General features: G+C 41.6%; 1 protein-coding gene and 1 long non-coding RNA gene across 3 annotated transcripts; one reads left to right on the top strand and one right to left on the bottom strand.

Annotated features, from left to right (window-relative positions):
- The first annotated feature begins 4 nt into the window (after positions 1-4).
- On the top strand, positions 5-4970 carry LOC149915313 (uncharacterized). Of its 2 annotated transcripts, XR_016459190.1 has the most exons (4): positions 5-120; positions 744-926; positions 2183-2327; positions 4880-4970. It is a non-coding gene; the product is annotated as an uncharacterized LOC149915313 (long non-coding RNA). The 2 variants fall into 2 exon arrangements; XR_016459189.1 differs by lacking the exon at positions 4880-4970 and having other exon boundaries at positions 687-926; positions 2183-2270.
- Positions 943-17210, bottom strand: CRK (CRK proto-oncogene, adaptor protein). Its single transcript, XM_031591735.2, has 3 exons — positions 16891-17210; positions 10604-11139; positions 943-5104 (listed from the first exon to the last, which is right to left on the bottom strand). Exons 1-3 carry the CDS (start codon positions 17132-17134, stop codon positions 4967-4969), a joined length of 918 nt encoding a protein of 305 aa, XP_031447595.1. The 5' UTR covers positions 17135-17210; the 3' UTR covers positions 943-4966.
- Between the last annotated feature and the right edge of the window lie 2095 nt (positions 17211-19305).

The raw sequence follows: 19305 nt of genomic DNA, 5'->3' as shown, positions 1-19305 counted from the left end.
GCGCCCTGCGGCTTCCCATGGCAACGGCGGCTCCTTAGCAACGGGCGGGAGGCGGCGGGGCCGGGGGCGGGAGCGCGGCCATTTGCTCCCGAGCGGCGGCCGTGGGACGGCAGGCGAGAGGTGCGGAGCCGCTGGGGTTTGGGGGGCTGGCTGGGAGCCCTGCTCGCGTGAGGGAGAGCCGGGAGCAACGGCCGGGTGTGTGTGTGGGGAGGGGGGGGCACCGCTGGATGTGTTCTGGGTGTAAAAATGCCTGGAAACGGTCCGTTTCCATGGGACCTTTTGGACCTCAACTGTTGTTCAGTCCTCAGAATTATCTGGAAATATATAAATATTTATGTTTATATTTATATATAAATATATACGGGAAAGCACAAAGATATTAATGTGTCTGGACTGAGGTGAAAGTTAGGTATCAAGTCCAGAGGAAAAAAAAAAAAACAACACAAAAACTATTTCCAGTCTGAAGAAAATACGATCAGAAAATGCAGATTTTGGTGAAATTGGGAATCACGATGTACCTTTACCTCTTAATTGTCCGTAAGGACGCAGTACAGTTACCAAGGATTCTGGTAGGCATCCCGAATCCCAGCAGTATTCAGTCACCGTGTATCTGTGTAACGTTGTACAACTTAAAATCACCTCTGCACTTCATAAATCTTAACCAACAAAGCCTCTTTTCTCAGCAGCTAAGACTTAGTTCTGCGTGGGGCTGTGCACGATTAATTAGATTTGCCTCAACGTAGGGATTTTACGTGATCCTCGATTTCCTGATGCAATCCTTGCCTCGTCCTTTGCACCCACCACATTTACACAAATCGACTGGACTGCTACTGCAACAGAAAATCACTGCAAGAAGCAGCAATAGTTCTCTGCGTAAATCCTGCACAACAAAGCCACGGAGGTTTGCAAATACAATACTGAAGTAGGTGAGCGAGGAGTAAAGCTGAGGGCAGTAGTACTTCTGCCTGTGGAAATTGATTATATGAGGCTGATGGGGTTATTGTGTGGAGGCACGACAGGAAAACTGGCATCTCAGTATAGTTGAATGCAAAGTCCCACATGAGGACTCCACCAAACGGTACTGATGAAGAAAGTTATGTGTAACTTCCCAACTGAATACCAATCAACTAAAATGCGGAGTGCTTTCATTGTGATGTAGTGAAAGAAAGCAAATGCCATTGTTGAACTTAACAGCAAGAAAGAGGATTACTGACCATCAAGAGTCTTCCCTGCATATTCCCAGAACCAACACACAGTGTAGTAAATTGGGGGTATAAAATATGGCCTACTCAATGCAGCAAGGGCCTTGTGAGCTAAAGAGCACCTCCAGAAGGCCAAATGTTTGGGGGCATTTTAAGTCATATAAAGAATCCCCAAACTATTTTCCAATGCATCCCTCTAGTTAGAAGTGAGACTAATAACTGACAAGTCTCATTTTTACTTTCTTCCTGAGTCCTTCTGCACTGAGAATACTTTTCGCCCTCCCCCTGCACTGAAGGAACTCAGAGAGTTACAGACATTCACCTTGCTTGAAAAAGGCTGTGATATTTTCTGGTTGATAACTTATTTTAGTCATCTTGTCTTCCTTCTGCAGGTATTAGGTTTAATTGTTTTAATATGAGCGTGGTCAATTAAAAACAGACTTAACAGCACTTCTCTTTCTATATTCTTAAACACAAGTATTACAATGACAGCTGATTGAGAATGACACCAAGCCAAAGTTTTGGCTATACTTTTATTTACTTCACATACTATGAACATATACATTACATGCTACAAAAAAATAATTAAAAAAAAGACTTTAACTGTCAAGAAAGTGGATAGTGTTATAATACAATGGCACATGTTCATATTTCTCTTCAAACTGGTTTGGTTAGAATCCTTCCCCAAAACCATTAACAAAAATGAAGTGTTTTATTCTTAAGATGATTAGAAATATTTGCATTATTAACAAATACAATTCAAACAGATTAACAAGATTTAACCAGATCAAATATTAGTAAAAAGGCTGGGGTTTACCAAAATGAAATCTATATTAAAAAAACATAGCAGCCAGTTGTACTTTTAGTGTGATATAATGTGTAAATGCACCAGAAGAACACAGTGTAATTTAGCATTCTGCTTTCATGGTGTATTTCTAGAAATGATTATTCTAGTTCTAACACCTGCCTATGCACAACAGAGCAAAACCACAGCCAGACAGAGACAAGAGATTGTGACCAACGTCTTCGCAATGATTCTTTGCACGCACTGGGAAGAAGGGAGAGAACAAACAGAAGAGGATAAACAAAGGCCACACAGAGGATTTAATCTACATGGTCATGAACGTATGTTCTAGCTATTTTCCTTTAAAAGAGCTCTCGATAAGTTGAAATGTCTATTTTGCACAAATGCAAACATTAATTTCTATCACCTATGGAAAAAAAAAACTCACATTTCAGCTTAGAACTGAATAGTGGAAAACAGCTGCATGGATGTATTGGTTGACTAAGAAAAACTGCTTGACAAGAACTTAGGATTCTAGTGCAACAGCAGCTATTAAGACTCCTCTAGTTTCTTTTTTGCTCTTTCAAAGTGTACAAATATTTGCAATTTATACAGTCTTCACAAAAACACATCTACAAACTTTGCAGGGTATTTGCTAGTCAACAACTCCATTTATGTCTTTCGTATTAAAAAGGCAAGGTTTGCATAATAAATTTCCTTTCAGGAAAAAAAAGTTATTTCGCTATCTTAAAATAACTGCTGATTGGAAAGGTATAAACATATGGACTTCAATTAATTGCAACTGGAAAAAATGCGTCAGAACAAACTGTGTCAATCTAAGAACAGTTTGTTGTGCTGCTTCTCTAAAACCTGAAGAAAAGTATTAGCATATATGGGCAACTGATAAGCTCAGTGTTAAGCCTGCATTAGAATGCAGCTAGTGAAAAATCAGTGGCAACAAGCAGTAAGACCAGAGGAAAAATACAGCTTAGCCTTAAATACACCAATTTGTTCTTGGCCCTTGAGTTAGGTTCTGAATTTGTTTCCTCAATGGAGACTGAGTACAGAGCTAGAAGTGATCTCTCAAGCAGAGCAGCAGATCACCCTGACCAGAAGAACCATCCAAACTAGAATAGCACTGCAATTCCTTCCTTACTGTTATTCTTGGGTCACTGTTACAACAACTATCAGTTTGCTAATAATCTTTAGTACTGCTTAAGGGATTGGTGATAGAAAAGTACAATTAATGTACATTGGCATTAGTTTACAGAATTATTGGATGCCCATTACCTGAAAATTAGATTTGCTAAAATGAATTAGTTTTGAAGGAAAGCAACTAGTACTTAAATATAACAAATATTAACGTTTCCAGCATGTTACACAGTTCTGAGGTAAAGTGTTACCAGTATTCTGTCTGCTGGGTTGGTGCCTTGCAGCAATGGCATTTGCAGTGGGAAAACTGGCCCTCACGGCATTTACAGCCAGTGAGACATTCTAGTCTCGCATGGTTTGTATCAACCACATTAACATCTTCAGTTTGATACTGTTTAGAATCAGCTGTTCTGTGTGGGTTATAACCTAGTCAAAGTTACAGAATTTGTTTGCTTGGTCACTAGAGTGCTGTATTTGGAAAACAATCCAGGGTACTGACAAGGGTTCGTTACTTCAGTGTTTAATTTCAGTTTACAAAACTTACTGAATCCATTCTGATTTATGTTAGAGAAAACCAGATAATTAGAAGAACAGGCTTAGAAAACAACAAACAAAACCAACAAGCAGTGCATAATTCCAACTATCCAATGCACTGATTTGCATTGTGAGCTATGAAGCCATAGTGACTCTTACTCCTTTTGAAAATCAATCCAGAAGCACACAGGTATTTTCCATTAGTTTATTAAAAATAAAATCCTCATGAATTCACTATCAAATATTTTACAGATGAAAATTAAGCCAGAAGAGTCCCCAGAGTGATTTCAAAATAGAAGTAGTATTTGCTTTGTCAGTTCACCACTTTTGACAATGATTTGCACTGTTAATGCATACGGGTATTGAACAGTTCTAGACTAGTTCGACTGGCCCTATGGAATTTATCTTTTTCTGAAAGCAGTGTAAACGTTTTAGTACATTTAGTGAATCAAACACTGCTTTAAAGCTATGCCTTAAAGTGCTACGCATTTATTTTTCGGCACTGGTATGGATGTTTACACTTTAATAAGCCTTCTATTTGTGGATAAAGAGTTACGGGTGTGTTAATAGAAATTTTAAATTAAAATTAGCTGCTATGTCTGAAGCATCAACAGTACTGAATAAATCAATCTAGTGTCCACCAGCGTCTAGAATTCTGAGGTTGATTTGTTCTGTCATTTACCATTAAAATGGTACGTATTTGTAAATCATAAAAGTCTGTCCCCAGTGTGCTCTAAAAAATCTGTACTGTGCATAGTTAACTCACCATGCAAAGTACTATGTAGCATTTCTAGGACAGAGAATTCAGGATGGAAAAAAATAAAATGGAGAAAGCTCCAGGATAAATTTGTGGGAAAAAAAAAACCAACCCAAACAAACTATCTATACATTGAATTGTCTAAGGTTGATGTTCATTGCCTGAGGAAGAAGCAACATAAAGAAAAGGACTGGAGAGAGCTTTAAATGCTGTCATAACATCTCCGTTACTGCTCTCTCCAGCTGATGCTCCTGGCAAGGTCCAGTCTGCTGTGCACATGGACATAAGCAGGCATTACAACCTATAATCATGTACTAGTTCTGCCACTTGACACACAACTTATCTACTGTCGTACCCTGAATTACGTGACCCTTGATTAAGGAATGGTGGTGTTCAGTCCCAGGGGTTTGCAGGTTATCAGAATGCTTATACAAGCAATACCTCTTTCAGCCTCTGTCAGAACACAGTCTTGATGGCATCTGCATTAAAAACAAGTTGAGATTGTTCCCATCTGCAAGCGCAACTGTTGAGCCACACTCAGCTGAAGTCCTCATCAGGATTCTGTTGATCCAGCAGGCGGACATGTGTGAATGGAAAGTGACCACGTTTGCCATTACATTCTCCTTCCCACTGACCACTCATGTTAATCTTTGTGACCTTTACCAGCTCACCGACCTGCAGGGGAAGGAATAAGGAAAGTTACAATTCACACACATGTACAGGATGAGCTGCTGCTCCTCCCCCTTGGTGTCATATCAAGTGTACCACAGATAATTCTATAAAAGCAGTTTCAGTCTTAACCATTTTTGATGCACCAGCCTACCACCTAAAGTTTCTCACTCGTGAAGAACATATAGAAAGAAACTAGCTAGGCTAGATGAGAACTACCCTCTAGTCTGCAATCCAAGACCAAACTTTCAGAGCACATCTGGACCCTGACATCAGCTGCTATCACAATAACTGGATGTGGCTGAACTGACAGAGGTTTGTGCTCTGCTGTACTGCATCAACAGCCCCGCGAGGGAAGGGAGTGAGGGAATGCAGTTGGATGAAGGAAACACTCATCTGCAAACTAAATGGCTCCTTAATGCTGAAATTCCTCTAGGTGTCTCCAGGTAGTACTGAAGGAGTTTGGGATAACTGGGGGCTCTGTTTGTGGAGGCACTGATTATAAAGCACTAGGAGAACGTTTGAAGAAGTACTGCCTTAACACTGCTCTGTTCTTACTCTCTGAGCATCCACGTCAAGCCATTACCACAGGCAAGGCCAGATGACCTTTCAGTCTTTTGTCCACAGTTTCCTCAAATAAATTCCATGGGTACAGTGAAGACAGTTGATGCCCTCCTCCTATTATACCCAAAATGTTTGCCTAGAAAAATAATAATTACTGTGGACTAACAAAACAACATGCTGTATTTAAAAGCATCCAGTTCTATGTACCACACTAAATAAAAGCACAGCAATGCATCTCATCTTCTAATCTCCAGCATAATTCACAACCAATTAAATCTAAAGGAATTGCCTCCCTTTTACAAGGGCAAAGAACTGCACAGCAGATATTTTCCCAAGGCTGACAGCTATGTAGCTCCAAGCAGGGCCACAAGTCTAGGTCTGATCAGTCCCCAGTTCCTCCGCATCTTAAAGAATACATGAACTTGTACAGTGATTTAGAAAGTCAGTGAAAGATGTGTGTGACATCGAAAAGCTGCCTACCCATTTCTACCCCTCCGTGTACAGTTTTATCACTAACCTTATTTATGAGGAACACAACGATCTTCAGAATTCTTTCTGTGTCACAGACAGAAAATGCTTTGGGGACAGATATACTCTACTTTCTTTCACTAATGCTGTAAATAAACTCTCAAGGCACAGCTGCAGTGTCTTACTGCATTTAACCTAGAAATTCACTGAGTATACAGTTATGTACATGCTCAGCACTATACCCAATTCATCCAAAGCAGAAGCTCATTATTCTCACTTCCAAGGCAGTGAATGAAGAATAAGGAAAGCAATTTCAGATGCTAGTAGTCTCTGTTAACTGTACAAGTTCTAATCCCTTGCAATCTCTTGCCAAAGCAGCTTTTAACAGTGCATACATTTAAAACACTGCATGGACATTTAATTAAGCTTCCCATAACTCTGATGATTACTTATCTGGTAATGAGAGGCACACAGGGGACTCTTGCTGCAGCTTTGTTTTCTTTCCCTTTGTAGTAATTAGCACAGACATTTTCACAAGCCATATTCTGAAGAAAATCCTCTTATGTATTTGCTAGAGGCAAAAAGGAAGCTTTCCTTGACTTCTGTATGCAAGCTTCAGCTCTTTAGGAATTTAATCACGCAGTGTGTATCATTTTGCTTCTGCTAATAATCACTGGGGGGCTGTAGCAATAAAAATACTCCGCTGACCAAAACAATAGAAAGCTATAATTTAATAGGGAAAAAATTAGATGTGATGATAGTAGAAGCAAAAAAAATTTCTTTCCTAATCATAACCATTACAAGAACACCATCCTAGACACCCTAAATTACTTCAAATCTGGATACAGTGCTTCAACAGCAAAGTATATGACCTCCAAACCAATATGAATGAGAAAAGCACATCCTCCTGTCTAGCTGAACAGCCTGACTTATCCTAGTAGAATCAGCAATTAAAGAGACACTTGTAGTCATCTGTGCTTCTCTATTGTATTTTTTCAAGCTAGCATTGTATCCTTAATAGATCCTGGATAATCTTACTTCAGTTGTTTTTATTTACAACAAAGTAATATTTAAATAGCTAAATGTGCATGCACTGCTTTCATTTGCTCTCTCAAACTTCCTTCCTACCTGTGTGGGAGCCGTGCTCCTATGTTCTGTGGACCACAGAGCAAGTCACATTCTATCTATAGGCCCACATCCAACACAACTCACACACTACTTACCTATGGTAATGTATTAAAAGTGATGCAATGTGCCCACTGTGCTTCTACAGCAGAACTGTATGAAAACTTCAAGTGGTGTGGCATGGGCAATTCTGCCTCCATTAAGTTACAAAATGAAGACAACACAGAGAAACTTCTAGTGAAGCTCCCTATTATTACAATTGCTGGAACTTCTAAACTTTTACACCAGAAGAGGATGTTCCCTTTGAATTCTGCTCACTTTGACTAATGCTATTACCAGCCTGTTGCACATCATCCCACCAAGCTCAGAATCCCAAGGAAAGCACTGTACTCTGCTATCAGCCAGACTTGGAGCAGTTCTCTTAAGAATTTTCAAAATGAAATACACTCCACATGCTGCTTCGAAGCAAAAAATGAAGCTTCGTGTAAAGACTTTTTTATTCCAAGTGCTTCTCTTTTGAAAGGTGAAAATGGTAGAGTCCTGTACTGTTACTGAGGGGAGGAGAAACAAAGTAAGATGCAATGATCTCAGAGTCATTAGCTACAAAGATTTTCCCTTCTTTTAACTATACCCAACAATTCTTGAAAGAGGTCCAGTTACAAGCAAATTAAGTGTGGTCTTGGGTTAAAACATTCTTCCATAACACAGCACAGCCTTTGTTAGGACATAATTTGCTTTGATTCTCCTCTAAGCTCTTCAAACCCATGTTAGTTTTAACGTAACAGTACAGATAGTTCTGTTTGCAGTTTGGGCCACAAAACTGTTTGATGTTAACTATTTTATTTGCTTAGGACAAACATTGGGATCAAACCCCACCTACAAATATCACCCCATTTAAGACAGAGTTTTCATTTGGAGGAAACAAATTTAGATTTATAGTTAAGAGGTTTGGGCAAAAATGGACTGAAAAGATTTACATAATGCTTTCTAGTAAGCCATTGAAGAAAGAGATCTCTGAATAAATGAAGAAGAAACACCATGAAGTGAAAGGGAATGTTAAAAACAGAAAAAAAGACAACGAGAAACAGTACTTGCAGAGACAGCATGAAGAAAAACTGGGAAGGGTGAAGAGCACACTGCTGCTTTTTCCGGTACAGACACTGAAAGCAGTTCAATAACATTGTGATTTGATACGATAAGGGGTGCAAGGAAGCACAATTAGGAGCAGGGATAAATGCTTCAAGTCTCAAAAGTAAGTTTTCCCAATATTAAATACAGAATAAAGAACTACTGCTGTTAACAGATTTATTCAGTGTATGGCAGGATGGGTGCACATCATCCTCTCTGAGAGGCCCAACCTGCCAACCAGCAAGTGTTCCAGTAAGATGACATGGTCCATGAAGACCACTGCTCTAACAGACAGGCAGAGGTGCTATGAATCTTATTTCTATCCTCACACGTGGGCAGAACCTGTGGACTTCTCCATTCCAGCCCCTGCACACTTCTGCTACGCAGCACATTAGCATGAGAAGACCACAGCAGAGGGAGGTGGTTCAGAACAATGAGATGCCCTCCGTGAAACAACACCTTCCAAAAGCACAACATACTTGACAGAACATGAGTTTGAGTGAAGAGGATAAGAAAACCAGCCACAGCACTCACAAGCTGTTAGCCAGTGGGTAAGGAATTCTGCTTTCACTCAGATTTGCTCACAACAGCCCAGATGATCAGTATTTTCCTCATCCTCACCATTTTGCTCTATGCTACCAAGCCAGAATTTGAGTGGCATGGCAGGGTTCTGCTTTAAAGGAAATGAAACAAATTTAAGCTTAAAGGAACACTGGTAGCACATTGAGGTTAGTTAAAGCTTAAAAACAAAATTCAGAAAGAAAACCAAAAGATTTTGATACAATATGCTGCAGCAATCTAGAATGCCTCTAATCTAATTGGAACACTCCATGATGCTCAGAAATACTCTGAAGCTCCAGGAGGTGCCTTGGTGAAGTGGTGAGAAAGAGAGGAAAGGAAACAGCATTTCAGGTATTACAGAAATTGGAAGGTTAAAATCTTTGTATATTTCCCCAGAATTTGTTGAGTTGGCATGAACTTCCATATACATGCTTTTCAACCTCAAAACCTCCATTCTGTATCCTGGCTCTCAATCAACAAAATGTACAATAACTCAGAATATATTTCCACTGCTTCCCTAGGCAAATTTTTATGTACAGTGGGGAAAAAATTTCAGCTCTCCCAGGTTATACATCAATTACCAGATCTGTAGAATGTGCTACATTTGCCAATTGTGTACTAAAGACATGTATATATGTTTGCCACATTGCTGAAATATTCAAGTGCATTTTATGCCACACAAAATTAAACAAATTATGAAGAGTGCAGAGATGTTCTGACTCAGCACAGAAACTGTTTTTTCCCCAAGTACTTAAAATGTCATATAAACAGGAAGTCAATTAGGTATCAGGAAATTCCAGAGTGTTTAACTCAAAGAGAGCCTAGATTAAAGGATACCATTTACATATCATCCTAAGGCAAAGGTCTGCCACTTAGAATACCTTGCCCTCAATTTCCTCAAATGTAACTTGGAGGATGACTATTTGGTGTGTAGAGATTGAGCACTATTCTCCTTTTTAAGAGGGAAAAAAAAATATCAAAAAGAGCACGGATAAATATTTGATCATATCAAGAAGTGAATCAACCTTAGGGAAACTCATTGCTTTATTACAAATAATACTCCATCAGTCACTACTTTTCCTCCCTAATGAGTTATAATATATGTTCATGATTCACAATCTAAAAAAATGAAACAATCTGTTTGAGGTCAAGACATTAAAATAAACCCCTACGCGGGATCATTATTGCCTTAGTGTGAGTAATTTCAAAGTGACTATCAGTGCTTCCACTGATTGCTTTTAAAAGGCTGACAGGATGACAGAACAACTCAGCACACCTTTAAAGGCTGGGGTGGAGGCACGCAACATTGAACACAGGTTCAGACACACAACATTATGAGCCGCACCCAGTCCCTCCCCCTAAAATAATGACTTCAGAAGTGAAATGTGGATGGGGAAACACTTATGTTAGTGATGTTTGACAAGAGACAACACTGGATCAGTAACCTAAGCATGCTTATAAATCAAGCTAGTCTATAAGTGACTTCAGTCACTTATTTAAAAAAAAAAAATCAAGCTTTATCAATAACTTATCAATCATGATACAAAACCAGCTTTACAGTGCTTTTTTTCCCTTTCTTATTCCTACAAAATTATAATGTGATGGAAAGGGAAATCCCTTGAACAGATCTCTTCTTTCTAAGTTTTGCCCATTATGTACCTCCAAAGCCAAGGCTGTCTTGTCGTAGGCATTAGGGACTCGCTTCTGGATAACCCGGGCATAAATAGGGCCATTCTGAAGGTTAGGGAGCGGAGTGTTGATGCTGGGCTGGGCATAGGGCCCTGGCTCCGGCCCACCCAGTGGTTGTGGGTGGGAACTATCCTGGTTACCTCCAGTCAGAGTAGATACTGAAGCAGAGGAAGGTCTACACTTCTCGACGTAAGGAACAGGTATCATTCCCCTCTTTCCTTCGCTGTCTTCTGCATTCCACCATTGCTCTTCAGGTTTATCCCGGATTTTCAGTATGTCTCCTTTCTTAAACGGAAGATCTTCGTCATCGTTTCCATTAAAGTCAAAGAGAGCTCGCACATATTCAACTTCCTCCTGTCTGAGGATAACGCCGCTATTCTGCCTGGATCGGGAAACTGGTTCTATCAAGGTTGTAGTGTCCAAATAGTGTATTTTGTAGAATTCCAGTAAAGACGGCAAAGAATCAAACTCCTGGTCACCTATTCGAAATCTGGTGGGATTCAACCCTGAAAGGAGAAAGCAAAATGTCAACAAAGAAAGCAAACAACAGTTACAACTGTAAATTAAACATCTGAGAAGACTAATGCCTCTACAGACAAGTAATTTGATACTGATTTTGGTCATCCTTAGATCAACAGTCATCGTATTCAGCTCTTCTTGGTATTTTTAATTTAAGGGAGCATTGTTAATGAGGATTAAAGATTGGTTTAAAGAGGTTTAAAGATTGTGCTCATGATACTAAAGTATGTAACAAATTGACAATGCCAAACTTCCTGAATTATGACAGAAATATCTAGAATCCTGCAATGTTATATGGACCTTCAGTACATCTGCACTTCTCAAAGCCTATACAATTTTCACTGAACACACAATTCATTTCTTTCCCACCACAGAATACTCTAAATCTGAACACCAAAGAAAGTCCTGGTACAATTTCTAACAGCACGGACTCTACAGAAAAACACTTAGCACAGCAATGCAACAATACGTTCTACAAGGCTTATAATTCATTCTTTTTATCTCCATTCTTGTATTTTCTGTACCATATTCTCAGATGGAATCTAAGCTGCAAAGGCAGGCCTCAAATACATTAAAATGCAGATGATGTTCATATTCAAGATATCAGGAGTATCAAATTGCAGATAATCCATTTCAGTTTTCAATCTGAGAGCTGCACAATTTTCTTTTCATTCTCATCAGGCTCAGCTGGGGAAAAACATATGTATGATGTTCCATTTCCACCATGCACCATATACTGTGTAATCAGTTATGGGAAGAATTGTGGAAGGCTGGGGGAGGGCAGTGAAGAGGAAAAGATTTATGCTTTAATGAGTAACTCTTAGCAAGAAAGAGATGCTTACTTTGCAAGTCTGCTTCTCTGCAGGGAATATCTAACAGTTCTGAGAATGAGCTCTCGAGTACAAAGCTAGCAGAATTTTTCAGGCTGTTGCTGATCCAAAACTCCCTTCAAAGTAGCACCGTCAGCACGACAAGCTAACGTTACAAGAAGGTCTTTCAAGAGAGCAAAAAGGGGCTCTAACAGAGAAAGGGCAGATTTGGTAAGATCAACACAAACAGCCAATAAATAAGTTCTGAAGTTCCTGAAGGAACAAAAAACACCAGTTAAGTTGGTTACAAAAAATTCAAAGCAGCAGAACTAAGTCGTAGGAAAATGCACGTTTAGATGCATCAAAAGCTGAAGGGCTTTCAAAAGAAATCAGCCTCACTGCAGTGAGCCAAAAAAAGCAACAGTCTGAAATAACTACAAAAAAAAAACAAAAGTAACTAAAATCCCACTGGCTTCACCAAGAGATAAGAAAACGAATGTAAATATCAGTGTGATGTGTGAACCTGGCGCAGAAAGAGGAGTAAGACTCTAGAAATAATGCATGACAGCCTGAAACAGCTGTCAAATGTACCTACATAAAACTTACTCTTAAGAGGAAAATCCACTGATGTCCTGTGCGTGAGGAAGGAGCGACTGACATCAGTGCACTGCAGCCTAGAAATGAGCCTTCCAAAATACATTTGATGTAATTGAAGAGTGAGAGAACGCAGCCCCTTCAAATATATTTTAAGATCACAGTGATCAATGTGCTCCTTGAAGGGACAAAAAGGAGTGACACCATTTACACAAAGGGAACACGCCCAAAATGCCACATGCTGATTCTGATTCTTTTGTTTTAAAAGCAGAGGGCAGTTACAGCAATTTGAGGTCTGGAAAACAAGACCTTTGCAGCAAGAAATCCATGAGCTTAATTCAAATTGCTGAAGAAAATAAAGGGAGCAACCTGGTCACTGCCTGGAAAACTTTAATGAGAAGGTTCCTAAAAACACCACGACAAGACTGAAGAGTTCAAAGTCACAATTAGGAAAACACAGGCTGGAAATACAACCACACCTTACCAAGCAGGTGGTAATCTCTTCATCAGTTTAAGTCTTTGGTGTACACTCTTGTTCAGCTACAAAGTTAACAAGCTGAGCAATGTCAGGGAAATAATTCCATGCATTAGGAGCTCCCAAGTCCTGCCATTCCCTGCTATTATGAAACTCAAAGATTAACAGATTTCAAGCTCAGAATTCTTCAGCTTCTTGCTTGAATTGCAACACTTCTCATACCTGTAGGCTAGTGGAAAAAACTAAGGCAGGATCTACCATAAGGAAGTCAGAGCAAAAGAGCTGGGTTTTTTTTGTTTCTCTGGAAAAGCAGAGCTGTTTTTCTTCACAACCCTGCAACAGTTTTCTTGAAGGCACAAGTTCTAGCAGCACATTGTCTGCATCTTCCGAGGCCTCTCAGGAAAAGCAGAATGTGTGCAAAGGTAAGCCTAGCTTCTAGAGGAACTTTAGTCACTTCCTATTAAAGTTGGACAACTGAAGAAATCCTCTTCCCTTCTCCCCAGCTCTGCACAGCCAAAGGAAGGACAGCTGCTCAGCACCTCCGGCTGCAGGACTGCTCAGCTCTGTAAGACAGCTCCTTAAAAACAGAAAGGGAAAGAGCTGTGTCATCTTTCCTACTTACTCCATCTCCATCCTAGCTCCATCTGTGCCAGGACTTAATGTGATTCCATCCACTTGGAAACAGCTAGCGAAACCTCTGCTCTCAGAGGGGTGATGAAAGGGTTAAAATCCAAAGTAGCCTGGAGTTAAACTAAGTGTAAAATCTGGACCCTGACTGATCTCTGTGACACATGGGCATTCCTGATGGAGGACTTTTACACTGGGTTGGCTTTGTGTCAGTGTGGAAAAGATCATCCACAGAGGTGTTAAATAAAATATCTAATATTTTTCTTGAGAGCGTGGGCAGGTGGCATAACCACAGAGCAGCTTCAAGCTTCATCAGACCTTCAAGGGTTTCACATTTCTCTCTGTACTCCCATTCTGTCAGTGCCACTAGGCAGTTTTCTCTTTATCCCTAAGCTTTGGTAAGCTTTCCTTTTTAGGGCATGGAAGACTTAACAGGAATATAGGTTTTCAATTTCATTTCTAGACACATCCCGTAAGCCCCTACGCCCCCATCTTCAAAAGCGTGTTTGGGGAAAGAAAGGCTGCTCTTGGTGCTCAGGGTGCTGAGACACAAGGCTCTCTGGAGATATCAGTGACATATGACAGTTTTCCTCCTAGAGCAACTGTTACAGAGGCAAAACGTTTTGCCTGTCTCTCCCACCTTCATTCAGATGCCTTCTTTTCCTTGTTCTTCAGTGCCTCTCTGCTCACTACTGAGCAAAACAGACAAGCACCCAGAAATGCTCTATAAAAACAGTGAAATCCAGTTCACTGGTTTAATGAGTCCAGGAAGTACAGTCTTAAACTTTCAAAAAAATCACAGTGGAGTGCAATAAGTGTGTTTTAGAACGCAAACTTACTGAAAACATCACCTTCCACTCTATCACACTCTTCTATGTCTTAAAGAAAACTTATAGATTTGAGGTTTCTGGCCTTTCAATAAAAAACACTTCAGAAGTCTTTAGATGTTTTAGGCATTTTGTTTTAGTGCACACATTTTCACCCTGTGCTTGTATGTCAAACTGCAAAGACGTGATGTGTTAAAATATTTCCTTCTGTACTGAAGCTAGGTTCCTACTGTCACCTGCACACAGCAGTGTACAAGCAGTCACGAATCACACATGCACTTCAATCACCTGAAGCCAATAAATCAACACAGGAACCTGACCAAGCATATCTAGGCTTTTCAGCATTTGCTAAACAATGAATTGCAAAAAATAAGTATACCATATAGAAAAATAACACAGTAAAGTTGTTTTTCCTACTTAGCTATTTGTGAACGTTTACCTCATTTCACTGTGCTACCTTCCCCATCCAACCCTGAAATCATCTTCAATAATATCATGTCCCTTCCTTTAAAGAACTTTTCTCCCTACTACTTTTTCTGAAACTCTTAATTAATGTTAAATGTAATTTACTACACATATACTCTTTTTTCCTTTGACTGTGAAAAGATAGCAGCAACAGCATGATATTCATCTAAACCCACTAGAATTTCAGCACAGAAATATCTTTGGTACAAAAGTGAAGCAGTACCTACTCTCATAACATCAAGGTGGGGAAAAAAAAGTGGACTTCCAAAAAGTAATTAAGCTTCTTAACACAAATCAAACCTACTGTTGAAGCAGCCTACACAGCGACAACAGCAGCTGGTCTTCTAAAGCAGATGTTTAAAACAGAAGATAACTACATCAATCACCTTTCACAGAATCATAGAGGGGCTTTGGTTGGAAGGAGCCTTTAAGATCACCTCCATTCACTGAGGTGATCTGACAGGAACGTAGATTATACACTCATTAACATGAAAAATACTGGTTTTCCACAGATGAACCACTCTATAGAAAACAACCACCCAAAAAGGAGGCAGGCACACACACTTCAGTGTTTTTCACCTCCAGCATCTTTAAAATCCTATCAGGATGGATTCCACTACAAATCACCCTGGAAGCTTATTCTGCTTTCTGTACCAATCACACATTTCACACATTAAGCCTCCACAAACCTATGAAAATAAACCTTTACCTTGATAAGACACGAAACACTAAGGAACTGAACATGTCTTGTGGTAAACCATTTCACTACCTGCTTTGCTTCCAGTTCAATGCAGCCAACTTTATCTCCTGCATTGCAGAGCTTTCTGTGACTGGAATGCACCTTACAGCAGTTGTAGATTCTCGTGACAAACTCAGTGACTTCAGGCTTTCACCAGTGTGCCAATTCTAAATGTTACCCCAAGCAGGAGAGATCACTGTAAAACGGTGCAAATCCACCAACAACAGATTTATTCTTTTTTCAGATTACTTCTTCACCAGCTACAGTCTGCACAGCCTGAAAAAATCCATTCTTTGTCTCTGTAGCAACTTATGTACTAACTTCAATCCTTGTCAAGTCCATTAGATCTCCAATTACACAGCTTTATTACACGAATTTTCAAACTTTGTAGTGGTTTCTGAGATGCCAGCAATACACCCACATCATTCTGTGAGCTTTAACATCCAGACAGGAGTGGCTCCACCACCAACTTCAGCAATGTCCCCAGCAGGGCTGTTGTTTAACTAAACATCACACTTCTCATCACACATCTACAAATTATACACTGCTGGGGGCTCTTGTTCACCTAGTTACACTTGTGCATTCAGAATCATCGCTTTCTGCAATACAGTCCTCTACAATTTAAAAGCAACTCTTTAAGGGTTAATTTAAGTATGTTATTTTTGTATTAGAGGTTGATGAGGAATAACATCAAATCTCCCCTCACAACACAAGGTGTGTGTAGGACGGGAAGCCCTGAATTCTATATCGAAAGGAACAAACGCCTTTACAACTCCTGAGGAGCTCCCACTATGTATTAACCCACCCTTAGTCTCTGATTCACGACTAAGTTTAGCCTCACAACCTGTCTCCTTAACGCTAAACTACTCCAACCGAATTCACCCTTTTAACTGACACTTCCACAGACCCATCTCCAGGCTCAGCTGTAACACCGCATCCACACGTTACCATTCACAGCTTTATGAAGAAAACAAAAGAACGCACAAAGCTGTAAAACCGTGACGGCTCCGGGTTGCACTCCGTCCCAGCGCACGCTTAGGTGCGAGGCAGGTGCAGGCTGCAAGACAAACCCGAGCTCCTCTACAAAGAGCAACGCGAGTCGCAGCGCCGCCCGTGAGGAGAGCGGAGCTTCCGGCACACGGCGCACAGCGGGGCCCGCAGCGGCTGAGGGGCACCGCCAGCCCTGGGGGTCACTCACTCACCCGGGGCCCCAGGGCCCTCGCCGCCGGCCCTCCGGCCTCCCGCCGGCCCCAGGCTGTTGACGATGTAGTGCGAGACGCGGGAGCTCTCAGACACCGAGAGCACGAAGTCTCCGGGGATGGTGCCCGAGTCGCGCACCAGGAAGGTCCCGTGGCGCTGCCCCTGCAGCAGCGACACCGCTTCGGCCCGGCTCAGCCGCCCCCAGTACCAGCTCCCCCGGTCCTCGGAGTCGAACTGCCCGGCCATGGGGGCCGCCCCGCCCGCAGGCCGCACTCGCTGCCCCCGCCCCGCGGGCCGCCGCCGCCCGCGGTGCCCCGCTCCGCGCCCAGCCCTGCCACACCAAAATGGCGGCCCCTGCCCTGACCTCACCTACCGGAAGTGACCGCAAGCGGGAGACGCGAGGGATACGTGACGTCATCTTTCCGCGCGGCCCTGGGGACGGTGGCTCCCTCGGGTGGGGGAAGCTGCGCATGCGCTCTGGGGAGATGGCAGGGCACCGAGAGCAGCAGCTACCCATTATCCAGGTGTTTTGTTCGTACCCCAGTTCTTTGTCCGGTGTGTGTGCTGTGCGGGCGGCCGGGATCTGTCTGTGCATCTCGTTAGGAGGCGAACGTAACCCCGAATGTCACAATTACCCGTGGTTTCCCAGCTCCTGAAGCTTTCTGTGATCGCTCGTGTGAAGCCAGGTTTGTCTGCACGCAGACAGGCACGTTGAGGATTGAGTTCGCCGTCTTTTTTTCTTCAGAGATGTGCTGGCACCCGCAGTTCCTGCCCTCACCTCCCCTGCCAGCTGTATGCTCCCACCTCACAGCTGCGCCAGTGCAGCTGTTTTCATGGAAAACCACTGAGAAGTGTCTTCCCAGTGAGATGTTCAGTGTTAAGTGTAGCCGTGTGAAAGAAAAAGCTTCTTCTGAGCCTGAGGAGATCACTGACCTCGGGGGCCTGCAGACAGAGAATTGCTCAACTTCCACTTCAGCTGCAGGGAAACGTGTGCCTGTGGCAGGGGGTTGGAGATTCATGATCCTTGAGGTCCCTTCCAACCATTCTGTGACTCTGTGTGATTCTGTGTGTGTGGGTGCACGCACCCTTAAAGAATGGCATCTCTAAGGATGAAGTAATAGGTACCAATTTTAGATTGTTCTCTGAGATCTTCAAATTCCAGAATAACTGGACTAACTCTTCAGAGTCTGGATAACTGCATAGAGAATTCCGTTCTAGCTCTGCTCAATTCTGTAAGCTTTTTTTCCCCTTAGGAATGTGTTTTTTCAACTGTGTGGCCTCCGTGTGGCAGCACTTGCATAAACATAGAGCACGGCTGTCCTTAACTGTGCAAGTGCCAAGTTTCTGCCTGGCTGGCTCACAGCACCTTTGCTTTCTTGTAGGGCACTGTGAAAGCCTTGTAACTGTCTCATGGATGGGGCTTTGCTATCGTGTCCGTTAACTAGTTTTGTGTGAACCTTCACAGTATCCCAATGAAAAAATATTCCATCTTACAGGTGGGAGGCTGCAGTTTGCTAAATATATAAGAAAACACCAGGTGTTTGACTTCTGCTTATCTGATGGTTTAACAAATGAGCATCCTTCCTTCGCTGATCCTGTTCTCTCTCCAGATGGACTGTAGGTAGGAGCCAGTCATGATCTATTTGGAACCTAGAGTCCCAGTTTCCCTGGTGATGCATGGAGTTTGCAAGCTAGCTGCAGAAATAGCACACTTCTGTGCCCAGGTTTTTCATTGATTTGAAAAAGCTGGAGATTCTTGTTGAGAGCCCAGGCTGCTAGGAGAATTAAATTCCAGCAGCAGAAAAGTATGGCCATTCTGTGTAGTATTTCACAGACTTCAAATAAACAAGCCAGAACTCTCTTGCAATGGTAAAAGTAATCATTTTTAGACTCCTGCCAGACCACTGTTTAAAAAAGAAAGAAGAAAAGCTGCCTTTTGACTGAGAGTCCGCAGGCTGATTTTTTTTTTTTTTTTGTTCTTTTTCCACTTCCCCATTCCTCCTTTTGTACCCCATCTTCCCCTGTTTACAGCTGAACCACAGAACTACAGGATTTGGAGGATTTAATCAGGTTTCTTTTGCAGTTGGGAATATTATAGCAAGAGTTCCCTCTGGTGGTCAGTAATGGGGAAATGAATAATATTTCTGCTGTAAGAAGCTTTTTTATACTGGAAGGATTTATTGTTCAGTCACTCTGTTCAGTGTTTTTAACAACCTTTCTTTACTTAAGGCTTCTCTAGATAATAACTGGTGACCTTTTCCAAATGCCTTTTTCCTCCCATAATTAACACTCCACTCCTCAATTGTTTACTGCCATTGATTCATCCTTTCTGTACAAAAGCTGCAATAAAGGTGGAGCTTTTCTGCCCCAACCTGCATTCTTTCACTGGCTTTTTATGGACAGAGGATGAAGTCTGA

This window comes from Phasianus colchicus, chromosome 21, assembly GCF_987193195.1.
Source record: "Phasianus colchicus chromosome 21, bPhaCol1.hap1.1, whole genome shotgun sequence".
In the NCBI taxonomy this organism is placed as follows: domain Eukaryota; kingdom Metazoa; phylum Chordata; class Aves; order Galliformes; family Phasianidae; genus Phasianus; species Phasianus colchicus.
The sequence above is the reverse complement of the archived record's forward strand: the minus strand, read 5'-3'. Positions and strand labels throughout refer to the sequence as shown.